General features: G+C 34.2%; 2 protein-coding genes and 2 pseudogenes across 3 annotated transcripts; 2 read left to right on the forward strand and 2 right to left on the reverse strand.

Annotated features, from left to right (window-relative positions):
* The first annotated feature begins 1,108 nt into the window (after positions 1-1,108).
* LOC101491751 (uncharacterized) lies at positions 1,109-4,035 on the forward strand. Of its 2 annotated transcripts, XM_004494923.4 has the most exons (5): positions 1,109-1,267; positions 1,359-1,544; positions 2,746-2,825; positions 3,465-3,569; positions 3,675-4,035. In XM_004494923.4, the coding sequence occupies exons 3-5, from the start codon at positions 2,781-2,783 to the stop codon at positions 3,771-3,773; spliced, it is 249 nt and encodes an 82-aa protein (XP_004494980.1). In that variant the 5' UTR covers positions 1,109-1,267; positions 1,359-1,544; positions 2,746-2,780; the 3' UTR covers positions 3,774-4,035. The 2 variants fall into 2 exon arrangements, with proteins under 2 accessions (XP_004494980.1, XP_073224031.1); XM_073367930.1 differs by having other exon boundaries at positions 1,135-1,544.
* Positions 4,036-5,080: 1,045 nt separating this feature from the next.
* On the reverse strand, positions 5,081-16,414 carry LOC101492414 (kinesin-like protein KIN-5C; annotated as a pseudogene).
* On the reverse strand, positions 13,650-16,016 carry LOC140918589 (pentatricopeptide repeat-containing protein At4g20740-like). The gene has a single exon (XM_073367929.1). The coding sequence runs from the start codon at positions 16,014-16,016 to the stop codon at positions 13,854-13,856; it is 2,163 nt and encodes a 720-aa protein (XP_073224030.1). The 3' UTR covers positions 13,650-13,853.
* Positions 16,415-17,156: 742 nt separating the features above from the next.
* LOC101496745 (pentatricopeptide repeat-containing protein At4g20740-like) lies at positions 17,157-19,688 on the forward strand (annotated as a pseudogene).
* Positions 19,689-19,839: the final 151 nt, after the last annotated feature.

Here is a 19,839-nt window from a genome sequence, read left to right on the forward strand (position 1 = left end):
CTGAAAAGTTCTTACCTGGTGTTTAGTTCAATCGATTTCCCAATCGATTGGAACCAAACTTAACTTGATTGAAATTCTCACAATAGATTGTCCAATCGATTGTGTTAGTCAAGGCTTAAGTTCCTTTTGAAATTTTATTTAGGCAATCGATTTGCCAATCGATTTCCTAGTGCCCTGTGACTTCCCAATCGATTTGCCAGTCGATTAGTTTCAATCAGTTTTCATTTTGTGATATGTACAATCGATTTGTCAATCGATTAACCTGTAAATCAGGTTGCCACTGACTTGTTCAATTTTCAATTCTAATTTAGTCAGTCGATTTCCCAATCGATTATACAATCACAAACATATACTTATCCTTACACCCTTGTTATGAAATCGATTTTCCAATCGATTTGCTTCAGTCAAAAATCAACTTTTGTTGATTTCTTGTGTTCCAAGCAACCTATTCCAAGTGTGTAGGATTTGATTGTTGTTCCTGAAATCTTGCTCAAATCAAATATTAGATTTATCATGTAGTGTATGAACATTGTTGAATTGTGAATTATGTCAAAATTAGGAATCAAAGGATCAAAATCCAACAGTTTTGTCACGTTATTATAACAACTTCGTGCTATTTGTTTTGGCATATTATTATTAAAATTATTATTATTATTATTATTATTATTAATGTATTTTATTTACTATTATTATTATTATTTATTAATATATTTTATTTTATTAATAGTATTTTAAATTTTTAATTATTTATAATTTATTAAATAATTTATAATAATTATTTATTATTATAATAATAATAACAATTAAAATATAAAATTAATTTATAATTTATTATTAGTATTTTTATTTTTTAAATAATTAAATTAATAATTTTACTAAAAACAAATATTAAAATATAAGTTTTAAAGTAAGACAATTAGGAAATTTTTTTTAAAAAGATATATATATATAAACTCCAAATTAAACAAGAAATTTAACGAAGTTGAAAAATTGAAGTAAAAAATTTAAATAAAAAAAAACTATTATAATAACAACAAATTAATTAATAGACAAACCTCAAAGACGTTTTTCCAAAGTTTAGTGACGAAAATAATTGTCGATTTTCTATAACTAAATTGGTAATATCCTCATTCATGGTTAAACAAGAACTAAAACAAAATAATTACAATTTAGGGGCTGAGTTTGCTTCCTTCTTCTCACCGGCAGCCAGGGGCGGAGTTTTGTAGAGAAAAAGTGCTGCGGCCACCTCCAAAAAAAAAAATTATAGGTAAAACGTTTAACATGCCTTATTAAAACAAAAAGAATTACAAGAAGACCTAAACTTAATTCAATTTTCTATTTCTTCTTCTCTCTTCCAGCCTTCTCTTTCTCCCTTTTGCCTACAAGTTACAGCCTTCCTCTCTCTCCCTCTTCCAAAATCAAATTCACGAATCACAAGAACCGCGCGGCCGCCTCTGCCAGATCGCTCCTATGCTCCTCTGCCAGATCACGAATCGCTTCTCTGTTCGTGCATCTCCAGATCGCGTTGCTGCTTTGTTCAAAAGGTTCGGATTTCTATTTTGTTAGTGCTGATTTTTGTTAGTTAGTTTTGATTTGGAATTCTGTTAGTTCAAATGTCGCTGTTAGTTAGTTCGATTTGATTTCAAATTTTCTTAGTTCGTCGCTCCTGTGTTAGTTTTGAGTTCTCCATTTTGTTGAGTTTTACCTATCCTAATAATTTAACTTATACGGCAGTACCTGATATTTTTGTGGAATTCTACTTTTTGCTTATGTATCAGTTAGCATGAAATTTAAAACTTATTTTGTTGCTGTTGAGTTTAGAGCTTTGATTTGGAGTTTCAATAGACATTAGTGCTGATTTTTGTTTAGAGCTTTTGTATTGCACATAAGGCGTTTGATTTTATGTCCATATAAAGTGTTTGAGTTTTTTTGTTGCACATAAGGTGTTTGATTTTATGTTCACATAAAGTGTTTAGTTTTTTTGTTGCATATAAGATGTTTTATGTTTCCTAAATTGATTGATTTAGATAAGTTTGTGAGAATGAAAAAGAGTAAAAGAATTGATTCTTTTTTCAAGAGAAAAATTTGTGAGACTGAAAGAGATGAAAAAATTATAACTTCTACATCTGAAACTATCTCTGAGGATCCAAGAGTTGAAGAAAATGATAATCATCTTTCCAAGGTTCCTAGAGTTTTCGAAGATGACTTTGAGAATTGTTTAGAACGTGACCCCAGAAAGCGCCCTCAAATTTGACAATATACACCAAATAAATTGGATGCAATACGAAGAGTTTATCTAAAATTTGGTCCTTATCAAATAAATTTAGAAGAATATATTTATCTGGCAACGAGGTTCATCCAAAACGGTTTCACTTTGTGTTTATTACAATTTAATTTTTTGGTATATAATATTATTTATATATTATATTTTTATGTCGGCCACCCCAAACTTTTTTGTCAAGTTTCGCCACTGAATTTGACCCTTTCGTCGCAATTTTACATCTCGTGAGTTTATATTATATTCCATACTAGATTTCAAATTATGAGTTTTATTTTCCTTTTTTCATTGGATGTTACTGCCCGATTCGCTTTTCTTTTATTCCTCTATTCTAATATTTGGCTATCGTAAATTTCAAAGTTTTGTTCTTCTGAATTAATTTCCCTCTAGGTCAATTACAATTTAGTTGTTTCTAGCAGTTTGTTGTGCTATGAAGGAAACTAAATAGTTTGGTAGTTGAATTGTAGGTGAAGGTTTTGCTGATTGATTTGGTTGTGAGAAGATGCATCCTCCTCTAACATTGCACAAACACCCTATGTGCGCTGAAGTGAGTTTGTTTCATCACCTTCTTTCAAAAAAAATGTTTAATTATTTGCTAGTAAAATTATCAGTGTTCTTATTGTTATTCTTAATATTGTATGCTGTACTACTAAAGTGCTTGTTGCTTATGAACTATGAAGCACTAATGCACTATATTTGACATGTAGACACCTATAATAATTTAAGTATACAGAAGTAATTGAATGTAACAACATATTATGAGTCTCATTTCTGTGTTGAACACCAGCACGTGTATCTCACATGTGTTGAATGTCAAACACACCTTCAATCCGAAGTATCGGTGCTACAATAAGATATATTTCCATGCCAATAAAGGCTATTAGTCGTTGTATATTTGGTCATAAACAAAAGACACTTTGGCTGTATTGGAGCCTTAAATTGCAACAATGAAATGGGACTTAATCCACTAACCAAAGGTTATTTGTTACCCTGTCAATTAACATTCGTTCTCTTACCTTGGAAGTCCATAGTGGACTTAATAAATTTGTGAATTTAATCAATTTAGAAGTTTAGATAATTTATCTTTTTCCTTTGGTACTGAAAGTTATGTTCTATGGTCCTGCAAATGTGAACAAGTATATAATATATCATAGCCTAGTTTAATTCAGGTTGCGCTTTGATGCAGATTATTGAACAGTTTCAAAAGTGTCATGTGGAACATCCTATTGCAAAGTTCTTTGGCGAATGTACAGATTTGAAAATAAAATTAGATCGCTGCTTCAGAGAAGAAGTGAGATTTTCAGATTTTCTTTTATTTTCCTTTCCTTTTATATTTTGAAGGTCTTTTGCTTTGATCTGATTTTCCTATGTATAAATCATCTATGTGTTGCAACAGAAAGCTGTGAAGAGAAAGGCCAACTTTGAAAAGAGCAAAGAATTGAAGGAACAATTGCGAGTTTTAAGGAAAGAAAATGCTGTAAACAGCAATCAATAGAAGAATTTCCTGCTGTATTGAAAACCAAAATTGTTATGCAAAATGCAATCCATAGTTTTATAGAATAGCATGATATGATGTTTTGCCACTTTGAAACAGGGAAATATTCAATATTGATATTGTTTGAAGTATGTCTGATCTCTGATGATATTGTGCTATATGTTCTCCATTTTGCCACTTCCTTGCTGGTTTGATGAATCAGTATGTAACTATATTATTTTACACTGAAAAACTTGTCATATAATACGATGATTATTATGTATGTGTGGTGAATCAAACTCAAATCAGCAATGGTTAATACCCTCTTATAACAATTAAATAGTTTTTATGCATTCAACTTCTTGCTGTAACCTCAACCATGAGCAACTTGTTCAGATCTACTTCATGAGTTTTGAATGCATATTTGCATATTGATGACAATTGAGTTTGGCATATTACTCAACCTTCACAGAACATATGATATTTAGGTATCTTGATAAGTGCAACTGTATGCTGTACTTAAAAATGTATTTGTAGTGTCTGTAAGACTCCTCAACAAGTCAACATCAACGTCATACTCATTCTAGAACTAAAATGGGCATGGGTTGAGAACTTGTTTTCCTAGAACTTGAATTTACATATGGTAGCTCCTCTTTTTCTTGGGTGAGGAGGGTCTTTAAACCCCATTCCCAACCCCTAAAAATGTAGACATTGATATTAAAATGTGACAAAAAAAAAAGGTATAAAGAAATGTGCACTAATGTTATTTTTTTTATACATTTCAAAATTATGTTTGCCTGTTAATGCATTGTTCATTCTCAAATCAGCTCCAACAAACCAAATTCATCCTCAACAAATATGTCAATTTTCATTTAGATTGTCATTAGTAAAGCATAGTCAGCTTTGTAAGTTATGTAGTCACCAAAAAATGAAAAAGAAATAAAATTATTGGAAACTTATTAGAACGAGGAACTGAAAATAATGGTATTCATAATTTGAAAGAAATATTTTTCTGTTTGATATAAACAAAGATAACAAGTCAATCATAAAAATAAAAAATAAGAATTGGTGAACATTCAAATAAGGTTGAAATGCTCTAATTACTTTTATAAAATTGGGTTACAAGAAAAGAGAACAACTTCACACTAAATTAGTCAAAAGCACGATGGAAGGTACAAAGAAAAATAAATTATATCATGCGTTAGGATTTTGTGAAATTCATGGATTTACTATTATGTGGACAGTTAGAAGCTCAACAATAAAACTTCATTTTGATTTGGCGCCCATTTGGATTTTAAATGTGTATCTTACAGAAGATAAAAATTAAGTAAGAGATGAAACGTAGTGTCTATATTTTGATATTCAAATATCGCAAATGTCGGTCATTTGGTGCTGACATTGTATGACAAGGAGAACAAGAGAATAAAAACATGTTGGAAGTACTTTTTCACTAGCAGAAGTTCAAACAGGCACCTATTTAGTGAAAACAGAAGTATATAACTCTATATTAACACTGGTGATGTATTCAATAGAGATGATTTCCTTTCATTCTGATTTACTTAAACATCAGGGAAAAAACAGCCTAAGTGCATCCCTGAGAGGTATTGCCTCCCTTTCACTCTCACCTGTCTTCCAGACCTTGAATTCTAAGGGAGAAGGGGCGGAATCACTCCAGCTTTTGAGTACAGACATCGAAAAAGGCCCTCTTGTTTCACCATAATAAACACCCGAACAATTCCAAAAAGAAACATCAGGATTCTCCACACCCTTTTGTCCTGCTGGAGTGTTTTTAATATTCACATCCTCTTCATCACTGTCACTTAAGACAGTAACATCATTGACAGTCGCCTCAACAACATAACTGACAACCGCCTTAACAGGATCAGCCTCAACAACATCATTGATGGTCACCTTAACAGGATCAGCCACAACAACATCGTTGACAGTCGCCTTTACATGATCAGCAACTGAAAGGTGACCATCTCGCCTTTTTGAGGTATATTGAATCAGCTCATTTTGAGAAGTGTCTTTATCTTGGGAAGCACCATAGACAAACAATTGTTCAACAGAGGTAGGATATGTTGTACCATCATGGTTATTTTTCACTGGAGTTTTTGGACCTAAGTCATGAAAATTAACACAGGATATTGGAAGCTACATTTTATACATATTTGGTACAACAAACATTAATTAAATTAGAAGCACATGAATTTTTCCCTGTGTGAAGAACCTCAAAGGAGGATATAGTGAATCAAATATATGAACCGAAAAATAAAATATCAGCATTAAATTATAAATTCAAGTGAAACTGACCCTCTTGGACATAACACTTCAGAGATATATTGTATTGAACTCACATTTGTGATGTCAAAGTACATCGTTAGAAAATGAAAACAAGCAAAACATTAAAAGAAGCAATGCACAAATGCCAAATTCTGGCCTAGACCTAAAGCCGATTCCCATGAACCAAAATGCTTCCTGCCCTCTTCAAAACCACCTCCCCTATTCCATTCTTCTTGAGCTCCACTCAATTTCTACTAAGCATAACCGTCTCTACCCGTAAGTCTCTTTCATGTGTCTCTCTCTTCCCTTTCCTGATATATACCTTCCATATCTTGGAGTTATGACTCAACTGCTGCACTATTGAGCTATTAACACTAACAATTGTATTGGGCTCCTGAGCCGTCACTGTAGAGAGGATCTCAATGAAATGACAAATAATAGCATGAACAGAATGTGAAGATAATAACAGATGCACTATCAAGGACCTTATATACAGAATGTTTTAAAAACTGAAGTAGTTATAACTTATAAGCACCCAATAGATATATAGGAAAACAGAGGGAGTATAGATAAGAAAGCCTGACAGACCTATAACATCTGTTCTCTTATCCATACATTGATCAAAACCACCATGTTTGGAGTTACAAGTATCTCCAGTGGCTAATTCTGGCAAATCATTTTGATCAAGCTTACCTTTGCTTGAGGAATCTTTTGGTGACATATTGGTATAAACCATTTCAGGAATTACTTTTGGAATTTCACTTAATAAACGTGATTGTTCTGATGGAGACTCAAGCTTCAGTTTGCGGTCCATGTACTGAGCAAGTGTATGGACACATGGTTAAGGCACAAACTGTCAGCATTAAATTAGGGAAGAAATTAACAATTCTCAATATTTAGGCTTTTAGCTTCTAACCTGAGGTAGCATCAACAAAAACATCATGAAAGGATATTCTCTTCTCCATCCTTTTTCATTGGCCAGATCAATGTGATTTCGTAACAATGCTAATTCCCTTGAGATCCACTGCCGTATAAAGCAGAAGAGAAAGACAAATATCAGTAACAAAATATGATACATCGAGTTTCTTTTATGCTCGATAATATTTATGTTAGAGCAGTTATTAACATATTAATAATCCATTAGACAAATGAATTATTGAGCATAAATGATTGAAGGAATAACATAAGGGAAGATTTCAAATATTTCAGTACAATGTATAGATTTAGCGCCTCCTGGCATATGTTTAAGTAAATTTCACAATTTTGTGAATGTAAATTCTATGCATGTATAGTAAGTTTTTTTAATGCTGGAAAATAGTAAGTGATCTTTTTCCCTAGTTGAATTTCATGATGCATAACCCATGTTTACATGCTAGACTATATGAAATTGTACTTTGAATTATATATTTTGACATATATCTTTACAATAGCAAAAAAAAAAAAAAAGGATTCTACTACACAACAGAATAATATGTATAAGCTACATACATGCTTTATTATATCTTCATGCAAAGTTTTGGCTTTCTGCTCAAGCTCCAGCTGCGAAACACAGAGGTGGTTATCATTTGGTCACATTTTTCTAAAAATCCAATCAAATATTGTTTAACATATCAAATTCTTACTCATAAGGAACACATTGCTCACACACGGGAAAGCCCATAAAATCAGCGTCGTCTAAAATGACTGAAAAACATTATAGGTTCTAACCCAAAACTAAAGCCAAAACACGCCTTAATTATGTGACATTTAATCTATAACATGCTTCTGTTTCTCGAGAAGCTGCTGGTAATATTTCCCCTCCCCTGTGATTTACATGATATCCCATGTGACCCCTCAATTTCTCACTTCCCACCAGTTCACTGACCTCTTCTCTATGCCATTGACATATATTAGCTTCAATCACAGGACATTATACATCATTGAATGTTACATTGGACATCAACTCAGGAAGTGAAAAAACAGGCCCTAATAACCATGTGCCGACATAGCTTTCTATGATTTCTACAAAGACAATGGAAGAAATTAGACTTTGACTGCAACGCTGAAGATTCAAAACATGTGTAGGGTTACTAACTTTACAATTCACTTTACCAAACAAAATAATGAATATGAGATATTATCAAGCACGTGGTATGGCAAAGATCTGTTGCATTACAGGCAAAAAAAACGTTGAAACAAGTGAACAGCGTCAGTTTAAGGCTAGATTTTGAAGAAATCAGTTTAATAGTAGACTAGTAGATAGCTACAAATATAAATATTCTCTAGCTTAAGTCTCAAACTTAATCTATCGAATACCTGATGTACATGTACTGCAAAAAAGCTTCTTCAGATGTATTACTTTTATTAGTTATTACTACTATATTATTGAACTTCATTTGCCCTTTCTTTTACAGATATTTTCTTGTACAGCCAGCATAATATTGCACCGCATAATAACAATTCCTACTATTAAAATCTGAAAAGATTTACAGGGACCTTATTCATAATTGATCAGATCACGAAGCATAATTTTTTTTATTGAAACATACTAAATCACTCACACACAACAAACTTACTATAGTTGGCTGTTTGAGCAGACCATTTCTCATTCTCTGATACAATCTTGACATTCTTCCTGCAGAAAATACTTATAAATTAAGAATCCATGAGTTATACACGAACAACTAGGGTGAGTGTAGACTTTGCAGCAGAATCCTGAACCTTGTCATAATTTTCTTACAGAATAGGGATACACAAATCATATTAGATAACATCAACAAACTTTGAAAACAATTACGGATAATCACCTTCAATCAGAAACCCAGCTATACTCTGATGCAGGAAATAATACAATATATTCAACATCTTGTAGAAAAATGGTTTGGAAAATGAGTTATCCACTTTTACTAGGAAACTGCTACTTCGTTTACAACCAGGTCTCCAAAAACAGGGGAAATTGCAGCAGAAAATTATGTTAGCATTAGCACAGTACAAATACCTCAGAAAAATCATCGTCTGAAATTTTGCAGATAGGTACATCTTTTGGCACATTAAGAAGCCGGAGCATAATTTCTTGGTTGATTTCTTCTTTCTTTGAAGATCTGTTTATTCCTGTGATATATACAGATAATAAATCAATGTATGTATATCAGAAAACTATGATAGCTAGTAAAAGAACATCACTCGTGTTAACTTCCTTCTGCAGCAATGTATATGGCAAGATAAAACATTGTACTTACACCTTTCAATTTTATTCCTCATTTTTCTTTTTCAAATGTGTAGTGGATATAATGTATGACTTAGTAATGTGCAAAAAAAAAAATCTACCAATTAACGTTTTGGATACAATGTATGACTTAGTTATGTGCAATATCTACTGTTCTTTATATTTCATTTTTTTCCTCTATACCACAATGCTGACTAGGTGAAACAAGCATATCTTGCTAAAACCTGCAACAACAAAAGTGTGATGCTCTCCATTAAGAGAATTGATGCTTGTATAGAACTTAAGACAGCATTTTAGAAATAAGATCAAGAAAATGACAATATGACAGTATCAGTAGAGTACTTAAATACCTGAAGCTAGCAAAATTATCTACTATACTTCTCGTAAAAAATTCTAGCCACGACCAACATTACCTATTACTGGTAAGAGCAGATGGGAGTTCTTCTGCAAATAGTCATTGGGGTCAGATTTGGTTCTCACAAAACTTCCCAAGACTTTGCCATCAAAAGCTTCTGGCTTCTTTAAAAGCTCCTCAATTAAGCTCCTCTTCAAGTCGACAAGCTTTAGGTTTGAACTAATTATAGCTGCAAAACCGCTTGGAAGCTCTTAAGAAACTAGGTTCTGAAAAGATTTTGTAGTTGGGTTCAAATTTCTCGACCTCGAAAATTTTATCGGCTCATTATAATCCCTTTCTTCTGAACCACAGATGATATCATCTGTTTCCTCAAGATTCTCAACAAAATGCGATGTCGGAAGGTTTTGGATGTTGTTTTTGTTCACTGACTTCCTCTGTAGTAAAGTCCTTAACTTTTCATCACATATGACCTTTCGCTTTTTCTCAGGGTCAAATAGCTTGTTACTATTGCAGTACTCAATGATTATTGAAGCAACATCGTGTTCGGAAATAGATCCTATAATGGTCGTATGCAAATCTTTTAAGCTCCCATTTAAGAGAGATGCAAAATTCAAGATCAATTTTTGGTTTTCTGCTTCCAACTGTTCTTTGTGATCTGCACGAAGAAATGACTTTTAAGATGTCCTGTTGAAATAATGAAATAATATCTAGAAACCAAAACTGATGTTTTTATTAATAGTTTTTCTCAGAAACATATCCAATTTCTAAAGCAAATAACACATGATGAGATATGTTCAATGAAGCATATTTTCTTATAATGGCCACAAATCAGGACAAAAAACTTATTGTCACAAAATGAGAGAGTAAAATAATCCTACCCAACTTTGAGGACAGTAAATTAATATCATCTGATGCATTCTGAAGATCACTACACATTTCCTTTGCACGCTCAATCAAGGCATTTTCTGTTTACAAGCACAATCAAGCAAATAATATGTGAATTGAACAAAAACAGCAGAAATCTTGGTAGCATATATCATCAATTGATTTACCTGATTTCATTAGCTTGGAAATGGTGCACTCCTTCTCCTTCAGCTTTGAAACAATTAGCCTGTAATTCTCTTGAAGATCATGCAAGTCGTTGCTGGTTTTTTCCAAATTCACCTAAAGAGTAATTTAATTTGATAAGATACTTATTTAAACAACACATTATGGAGAAAAATAGATCAATTATATGCACCTTGCAATCCTTCAGCTCGTTTTCCAAATCCAGTTTCTGTTCTTGCTCTGTTAAATATAGCTCACGAAATCTGTCCACTTGCTGCAAAATAAATGGGAAGAAATAAATTACAATGAAGTTCCCATACAAATAGGAAGAAATGTCAGCCAAAGACTCTGGGAATACTTTCTGACTAAGGTTAAAGTCATTCTCTAATTGCTCTATCTTCTCATTCCTTTCCTGCATGAAGGGTTGAAATAAAGTAAATTAAGCTAGGGAAATTGAAGTAAGTACCAAGAAAGATAGAACATGCATTATAAACCTGGGACTTTCAGTGTGAGACTACATTATAAACATTCCCATCAAGAAAAGAAAACAAATCAATTGAGAAATGATAATTAATTGAAAAGTATTCAAGTGGAGGGTTTTTTTTCTTCAGATGATATGCAATGATCCTTAGAAAATTCCTAATAGTATAATAGATTGTTATGCATGTGGATATGCAGTTACTTAAAAAAATAGAGGACCTTCTTTTCAGCTTCTTCCTTGGCAAATCTTTCATGAGAAATATATACACCATTCTTTTCCCTTGCTGCTCGAACATCTGCATTCAATATTCACATGAACAAAGATATGATACAATGATCTTATCTATGTTCCAAAACTTAAATAATGGTGAATGTACCTTCTTTCATTCTCTCAATCTCCATGTACAAGTCCTTCAACAAAACGGCCTTTGAAACTTTTTGGTTTGCCTATTAGAAAAATATTAGCTTTTATTAGCACAAAGCAAAAACTACTTTTATAACATTTTTAAGGGGGCAATCGCAGTGGTAACTGACCTCAGGCTTATTCTTTATGTTTTTTGCTCTACTAGCATAGTCTAGGGTACTTAGTGTTTCTTCCAAGCAATAAGCAGATGGACTAATAGTAGCAATTATGCATGTTTTAGTTTTCCCTCCTAAGGAGTCTCGCAAAATCCTTGTAAGCTTACTATCTCTGAAATAACGGACAACCAAGTGGCATGTACATTAAGGTACATGTCTTTATAATATTATAGTAATTAATAGTAATTGAAAACTATGTTAATATGGACCTGTAAGGTACATGCGCAGAATGTTCCACAAGGGCATTTATCACACGTCCCAGAGTGAGTAAGCTCTTGTTTACCTCTCCCGCTTCTCTAGCACGGCCCTGTAATCATATTGTTGCAAACTTAAAGCACGATCAAACAGAACCTTTTAATCCAGACATAGTTGAGACAAATAAAGAGAATCAGGTGAATAACTGTAGTTGAAAAGTTCATATTAGCAAAAAGTGAATTAAAATTGGGCGTAAGCGTTTAATGATGCTTCTTACTTATTAGAATACTTAAGCTGATTTTTCAAATGCACCCAAATTATCATTTCGATGCATTATAACATGAATAAATGCTATATCTGATTTGCTATTTGGTTACACCACTATATTTTTCTAGCCAAATGACAAATTACTTGGCACAATGAATTGCCAGAGTAGACTAAATCAGAAATTTTGCTTTTACCTCACGTGCTCCAGAACACAGTATATTTTCTGGTCCAGCCAAATCAACAAGATTAAGTTTGCCACACTTAATCAACTCATCATCACCAATAACAGTTTCTTTCACATAGACAGTAATGGTAAACACTGAATGCGAACGGCTGCACCAAAATATGTTCATCAAGTAAAACATTGCTTCTACTAACATGAATTCCAACGACAAAAATAAAAGGAAACCTATCTACCTGCTTCTCTTGTTAAGCAATGTCTCTGAAGTGCGCCTCTTAGATGCCCCTCGTTCCAACAGAGTATAAATTTCATTTACACTGTATACTCATTCTTCTTCAAGGCCTCTCACCACCACACTACCTTTTCCATCTTCCATAAGGGCTACAGGTTTCTTTATTTTTTCTTCTGTAGGCCTGGTAGAATTGTCTTCTGGGGACAATAGATCAGTTATTTCTTTATTATAAAGCTCAAGGAATGTGACTTTCATGCTATAGTCAGCATTTTGTGGTTCCAAAATATCAAAAATTTGACGAACTGCTCTTGGGATGACACCAGCCTCAGCAGTTAAATCACCACTCTGTATATAAATCACATCATTTAACACAATTTCCACGATCAGAAAACATCGGTGATATAACATAATATAACCAGTGGACTGAAACGCAGGTTGAATGACAAAATGCATACCTTATTTCTCATTCCACCCTCCATTGTATAAGTTTTACCAGTCCCAGTTTGTCCATAAGCAAAGACAGTGCAATTGAAACCATCAAGAACTTCATTGACAATTGGGGAAATGGCTTGGTCGTATATCGATCTCTGTTGTGCTTTAGGTCCAAAAACCTTATCAAACAGATTAAAAAACACATGTTAGTAAAATATTACAATATATTATAACTTGTAAATGATCATAGTAAGATAGCCCAAAAAATAGAAGTATAAGTTAAGTAAGTTTACCTTGTCGAAATTGAAAACTCTATCAACCTGTTTGTCAGCTATAGTCTGCATAAACAAGTGGTCATCCGACTCAGGATTGGAATTACATACAGGGCAGGTAACATCAATCATCAGACCTTTTTTCCTCAAGTTGCCGCTGGCTGGAGAATGTCCTGACTAGTCTCCAAAGAAAATTCCTAATGGAGTTTGGACAGAGTCAAAAGAGTAAAAGAATAAATGCTGGAAAACAGTAGTAAAATAGTACAAGATCTTCTGAAATTGTTGATTGTGCATTTGGACAAACAAATCAATTAAACATTTATTCAATAAATGTTTATCAAGTATGCATTTATGATTAAGCCGATTCAATAATCAAAGAGCTTGTGAGTTTAAACTCATACTTATAACTCGTAAGCTATTTGTATAGGCTCTTTCAAGTAATTTCATAAGCACTTATGTCATAAGATAGCCCAAATAAAATCTTTCAAACACACCCTTAATAGGAAAAGAGGTGGCAGAATCGTTATAAATGACCAAAAAGAAGGAAATAATTAGTCTCCACCATAACAGTTTTCAACTTGGCAACAGCTTACAACCCTTTAACTTTAGTTTAGACTCTAGACCAAAGAACTTCAATCCTGATATTACCAAGTCCGCTGTCTTTTTCTTCATGTGATCAATTAGTAATTCGTCGTACACAATAGTATCAGATTCTGTCAACAATTTGCGGTCTCTCAAATTTGAGAAAACCTTTCTGGCCTCTTCAATTGTTCCATGCTTGCACATGCCAGAGATGATTGCAGAACATACAACATTGCATAAAGGGAAACCTTGTTGCATCATCTCATTCAATACATCAATCACCTTTTCTGCATCATTAAATTTGCATATGTGAATAAGGGTAAGACAATACTTAAACTCCATAGGTCCACTAGTAGCATTGCCTAAGCAATCTCTAACAAGCATCATGGCTTCGTCAATCTCTCCTATTTCGCAAAGACCTTTAGCAAGGCGATGATAAACAGCCACAGAAGGAATGCAAGACATCTCAATGATCTTATTATGACATACACAAGCCTCCTGAATTTCACCGCGAGCAACAAGGCATAGAATTGCTATGTTATATGTTGACGAATCAGGCTTCATGTCTGAGCCCTTTATTTCATCGAAGAGTGATAATGCTTTCTTCACTTCACCACTCAATCGAAGAGAATCCATAAGAACATTGTATATTTCAACACTAACATAACCTTTTTCTTTCAAGTGTGTAAATACCTCTAGTGACATTACTGGTCCTTTCTTCTCAACCAAATGGGAGAAAAATTTGGACAGATCTTCAATGACTGGAAATCCCAATTTCTCCATCTTTTTTAGCAACTTAAAAAATTCTTCCATACGTTTCGCTTCGGCATAGGCCAACAATAACGGTTTTACAGATAAGAAGTCCGGTTCAAGACCCTCCTGAATAGTGACTTGGAAAAGCTTATAAGCCTTCTCAACCTTATTCAAGTTGCACAAACCTTTAATAAGGTTATTATAAATCCCCAAATCGGCTCGGTATCCTGAGTTCACCAAATCCTTCAACAAATCAAAAGCCAAACCAACCTTATTCCCCACCACAAACGACTCAATCAATGATCCATATATCGCTCTATCTATCAAATGACCCTTACTCTTCATCTCCTTAAACAACTCATAACCCTCCTTAACTCTTCCCTCTTTAGCCAAACCACCAATGATAGTATCATATGCCATGACATCCGGCACAACTCCGTCTCTCTTCATTTCTTCCCAAACCCTCAAACAACCATCCAAATTCCCCTCTGCAACCATAATCCGAACCAACGCGGTATATGCGAAAACATCCGGCTTATACAATTTCTCCCTCATCCTCCCCAAAACCTCCAACATCTCACCAATCCTCCCAGCTTTACACAATCCCTTTACCAAAACCATAAAAGTAACACTCTCTTCAACCAATCCATCCTCCCTAAAATCATTATAAACCGACAACGCCAAATCCAAATGCCTAGTCTTAACCAAAGCATCCATAATCCTATTATACAAAAAAACCCTAGGTTTCACACCAAACTTATTCCTCATCTTATCATAAACATGATAAGCCCTAAGACCTCTTCCTGCGTCAGAATGCATTCGAATTAAAATTTCGAATTGCTTCTCCGACGGAGGCTTTCCCTGAGCGTCCATCAGCTCAGGGAGCTGATCCGCGGCGTGGAAATGATTTGCACGGTTAAGACAATAAGCAAATGCATTAAATGAAGCGAAATTATGATGATAACCTTTCTGGTTTTCTACCCAGTGAAAAAACTTGAAAGCGAGAGTAGGGTTAGTTTGGACTTTAAGCACCTCAGCAACAAGGTTGGGAGGAACCCTACGGAGTTTATTGAGTTCAGTTATAACCGATGGGCCCCACTTGTAACTGTTTTTGCGGAAAGCGTCAACGATGAATCGAGCTATCGGGGAGAGGCGGAGGGAGGGAGAGAATGATGCTTCCGAGGATGGTGATGGCGGTGGTGAGGGGTTTTGTTGGGAGAGGAAGTGTGGGTCCCACTTTTGGATTTCGAAAGGGCGGGACGTGGTTTTAGATTTGGGAGGAGTGAGAGTTTGACGATTGGAGAAAAGGCCACCGCGTACGGTTGGACGGTTTTGGGAGGGTTTGCGGTGACCATAGTAGAAATAGAATTTGTTTGGTGTTGTTGGTGTTTGAGGAGACATTTTTTAAGGATTGTCCTGTGTTTTTGTGTGTGTGTGGCAATTGGTGTTGGTTTTTTGGTGCTGAGAAATTGAGAATGTGATTAAGTATGAAGTTGTTGGCTGGGGTATTTAGTTAGCGATGAATAAACAGAAGGAAAATGAAGGTTGTTGGAAATGTAAAAAATGCTGTAACTTTTGAAGAAGAGGATGTGTAGTGTAAGTGTGTAATGAAAATGAAAATGTTGATCGAGAGAATGGGAGGGAAGAAGAGGTGTTGATACCAGATTTTCATTCATGTCATGGCGTCTCTTTCGGCTTTCTTCGCACTCGGTGTTCTTTTCATTTTCATCAGCTCTTGTGTAACAGCTTTCTCAATTGAATCAATAGAATTCAAAAGCTTCTTCTGTGGAGTAAGAAGCTCCGACGATGCGCCTTCTTGTTCAGGAAGATTCGATATGTCGAAGAGAATTTTCGGTACTTTGCTACCATAAGGTGTTCTCAGTTTAATGCCTACGGATTTTGGAGAATTCTTAAAAGCACGTGAAGCAGAATTTGAACCAGAAGCAGAAAATGAATAAGGATCAGAAAAAATTGTAAACTGATCCGCAGAAAATTGTGCTCCTGTTTGCTGAAATTCCTCATTTCCCATTCTACCCCTCCTTCTCTAAATCGCCTAAAAAAACAAAACCCTTACAATTTAGCATCACATCACATATAACAAAAATAAAAATTAAACAACAGAGTAATAATGTAACAGATTAATAACAATGTCAAATTAATTCAAATTAGTTCAAATTCAAATTCAAAAAAAAAATAAAGAACGTTCTGTTTTTTTTTTAACTAAAAATTAAAGATAAAACTTAGAAGAATCAATTATTTACAAAAGAGTTAAAATTGCAATTTTAAAACTAGTTAATAAAAATAGCCAAAATTTAAAATTTAGAAACTAAAAGTACATTTTAACCTGAGGTAAAAGGTTCTTCAATTCATCGGTACATTAAAAAGAAATTAGTTAAGTCTTTGTTTATATTTTTTTTTAGCAAAAGAGGAAGCGTTGATGCTTCACTAATCACTATAAATGATCGGTAAAGAAAGAAGACTAAATTCATTAGGAAAAAATTAGCAAAATCAAAAGAAAGAAAAGAAGGAAGACTAAAACCTATTACGGAAAAGTCATCCTGTATACAATTCAGCGTTACATTAATTAAAATTTTCGTAATTAAGTCCTTCATATTCATTTTCGTTTCCAAGTGGAACTATATGGATCCCTTGGTCACGATCCTGGCATAGCGACATTAGTTCACCCTCTAGCAACTAGCAAGGATGAAAATCAAGGTCAAAATTAAACACGAATTATAAATGTTTAAAAGAAACTTTTACATTAATTCCAGAGCTGAGCAAGTTGATTAGTTCGGTTCATTGACAACTTCTATATATTAAGAAGGCAGAATTAAAATCCTAAGACCTCATCTTATCATAAACAAACATGATAAACCCTAAGACCTCTTCCTGCGTCAGAATGCATTCGAATTAAAATCTCGAATTGTTTCTCCGACGGAGGCTTTCCCTGCTCTCGCTTTCAAGTTTTTTCACTGGGTAGAAAACCAAAAAGGTAATCATCATAATTTCGCTTCAATGCATTTGCTTATTGTCTTAACCGTGCAAATCATTTCCGCAAGAGGTCTTAGGGTGTATCATGTTTATGATAAGATGAGGAATAAGTTTGGTGTGAGACCTAGGGTTTTTTTGTATAATAGGATTATGGATGCTTTGGTTAAGACTGGGCATTTGGTTTTGGCGTTGTCGGTTTATAATGATTTTAGGGAGGATGGATTGGTTGAAGAGAGTGTTACTTTTATGGTTTTGGTAAAGGGATTGTGTAAAGCTGGGAGGATTGGTGAGATGTTGGAGGTTTTGGGGATCATGAGGGAGAAATTGTGTAAGCCGGATGTTTTCGCATATACCGCGTTGGTTCGAATTATGGTTGCATAAGGGAATTTGGACGGTTGTTTGAGGGTTTGGGAAGAAATGAAGAGAGACGAGTTGTGCCGGATGTCATGGCATATGGTACTATCATTGGTGGTTTGGCTAAAGAGGGAAGGGTTAAGGAGGGTTATGAGTTGTTTAAGGAGATGAAGAGTAAGGGTCATTTGATAGATAGAGCGATATATGGATCATTGATTGAGTCGTTTGTGGCGAGAAATAAGGTTGGTTTGGCTTTTGATTTGTTGAAGGATTTGGTGAACTCAGGATACCGAGCCGATTTGGGGATTTATAATAACCTTATTGAAGGTTTGTGCAACTTGAATAAGGTTGAGAAGGCTTATAAGCTTTTCCAAGTCACTATTCAGGAAACGTATGAAATAATTTTTTAAGTTGCTAAAAACCGTTATTGTTGGCCTATGCTGAAGTGAAACGTATGGAATAATTTTTTAAGTTGCTAAAAAAAATGGAGAAATTGAGATTTCCAGTCATTGAAGATCTGTCCAAATTTTTCTCCCATTTGGTTGAGAAGAAAGGACCAGTAATGTCACTAGAGGTATTTACACATTTGAAAGAAAAAGGTTATGTTAGTGTTGAAATATACAATGTTCTTATGGATTCTCTTCGATTGAGTGGTGAAGTGAAGAAAGCATTATCACTCTTCAATGAAATAAAGGGCTCAGACATGAAGTCTGATTCGTCAACATATAACATAGCAATTCTATGTCTTGTTCTCGCGGTGAAATTCAGGAGGCTTGTGTGTGTCATAATAAGATCATTGAGATGTCTTGCATTCCTTATATGGTTGTTTATCATCGCCTTGCTAAAGGTCTTTGCGAAATAGGAGAGATTGACGAAGCCATGATGCTTGTTAGAGATTGCTTAGGCAATGCTACTAGTGGACCTATGGAGTTTAAGTATTATCTTACCCTTATTCACATATGCAAATTTAATGATGCAGAAAAGGTGATTGATGTATTGAATGAGATGATGCAACAAGGTTTCCCTTTATGCAATGTTGTATGTTCTGCAATCATCTCTGGCATGTGCAAGCATGGAACAATTGAAGAGGCCAGAAAGGTTTTCTCAAATTTGAGAGACCGCAAATTGTTGACAGAATCTGATACTATTGTGTACGACGAATTACTAATTGATCACATGACGAAAAAGATAGCGAACTTGGTAATATTAGGATTGAAGTTCTTTGGTCTAGAGTCTAAACTAAAGTCAAAGGGTTGTAAGCTGTTGCCAAGTTGAAAACTGTTATGGTGGAGACTAATTATTTCCTTATTTTTGGTCATTTATAACGATGCTGCCTGAGAAGCATTTGGGAGAGGTCAACCGTTTTTTAATTTTTTTTCTAGAGCATCTCAATCCAGTATCTGATATGTTCAATTCTGTGGCTGCGAACACTTTACATATTACAAAGAATTAGACACATGTTGTTGGACATTGTTGCATACTTTATACCATTGGACACTGTTGAACTATGGCGGTCATCCGTTCTGAGTTGCACAAATTGTATCATGTAACAAACAATGTCGCTTTGGAAAGATCACTCGACATCAAATCATAGCATAAGCATATGCTCGCTTCGTGGGGGTATTTGGATTTCCGAGTATCATTTTCTAGTGTTGTTTGCTTCAATCTTTTGTAAAATGAAAAATAAAGTATAGATCTTTTGATTTATATTTTTATTAGGCAAAGTATACGATGAAGAGTATTGATTGATATTAACATTTAAGCAAAATCTCTTTGGTCAAAGTTAATCCACCATTTTTTCATTTCCCTAATAGATCTTAGGAACCCAATAAAAGGTCTTTTACCTTTTAATGTTAGAGGAATAGAGTTTGTTCTGTTT

The sequence above is a fragment of the Cicer arietinum genome, chromosome 4 (assembly GCF_000331145.2).
Source record: "Cicer arietinum cultivar CDC Frontier isolate Library 1 chromosome 4, Cicar.CDCFrontier_v2.0, whole genome shotgun sequence".
NCBI classification, from domain to species: Eukaryota; Viridiplantae; Streptophyta; class Magnoliopsida; order Fabales; family Fabaceae; genus Cicer; species Cicer arietinum.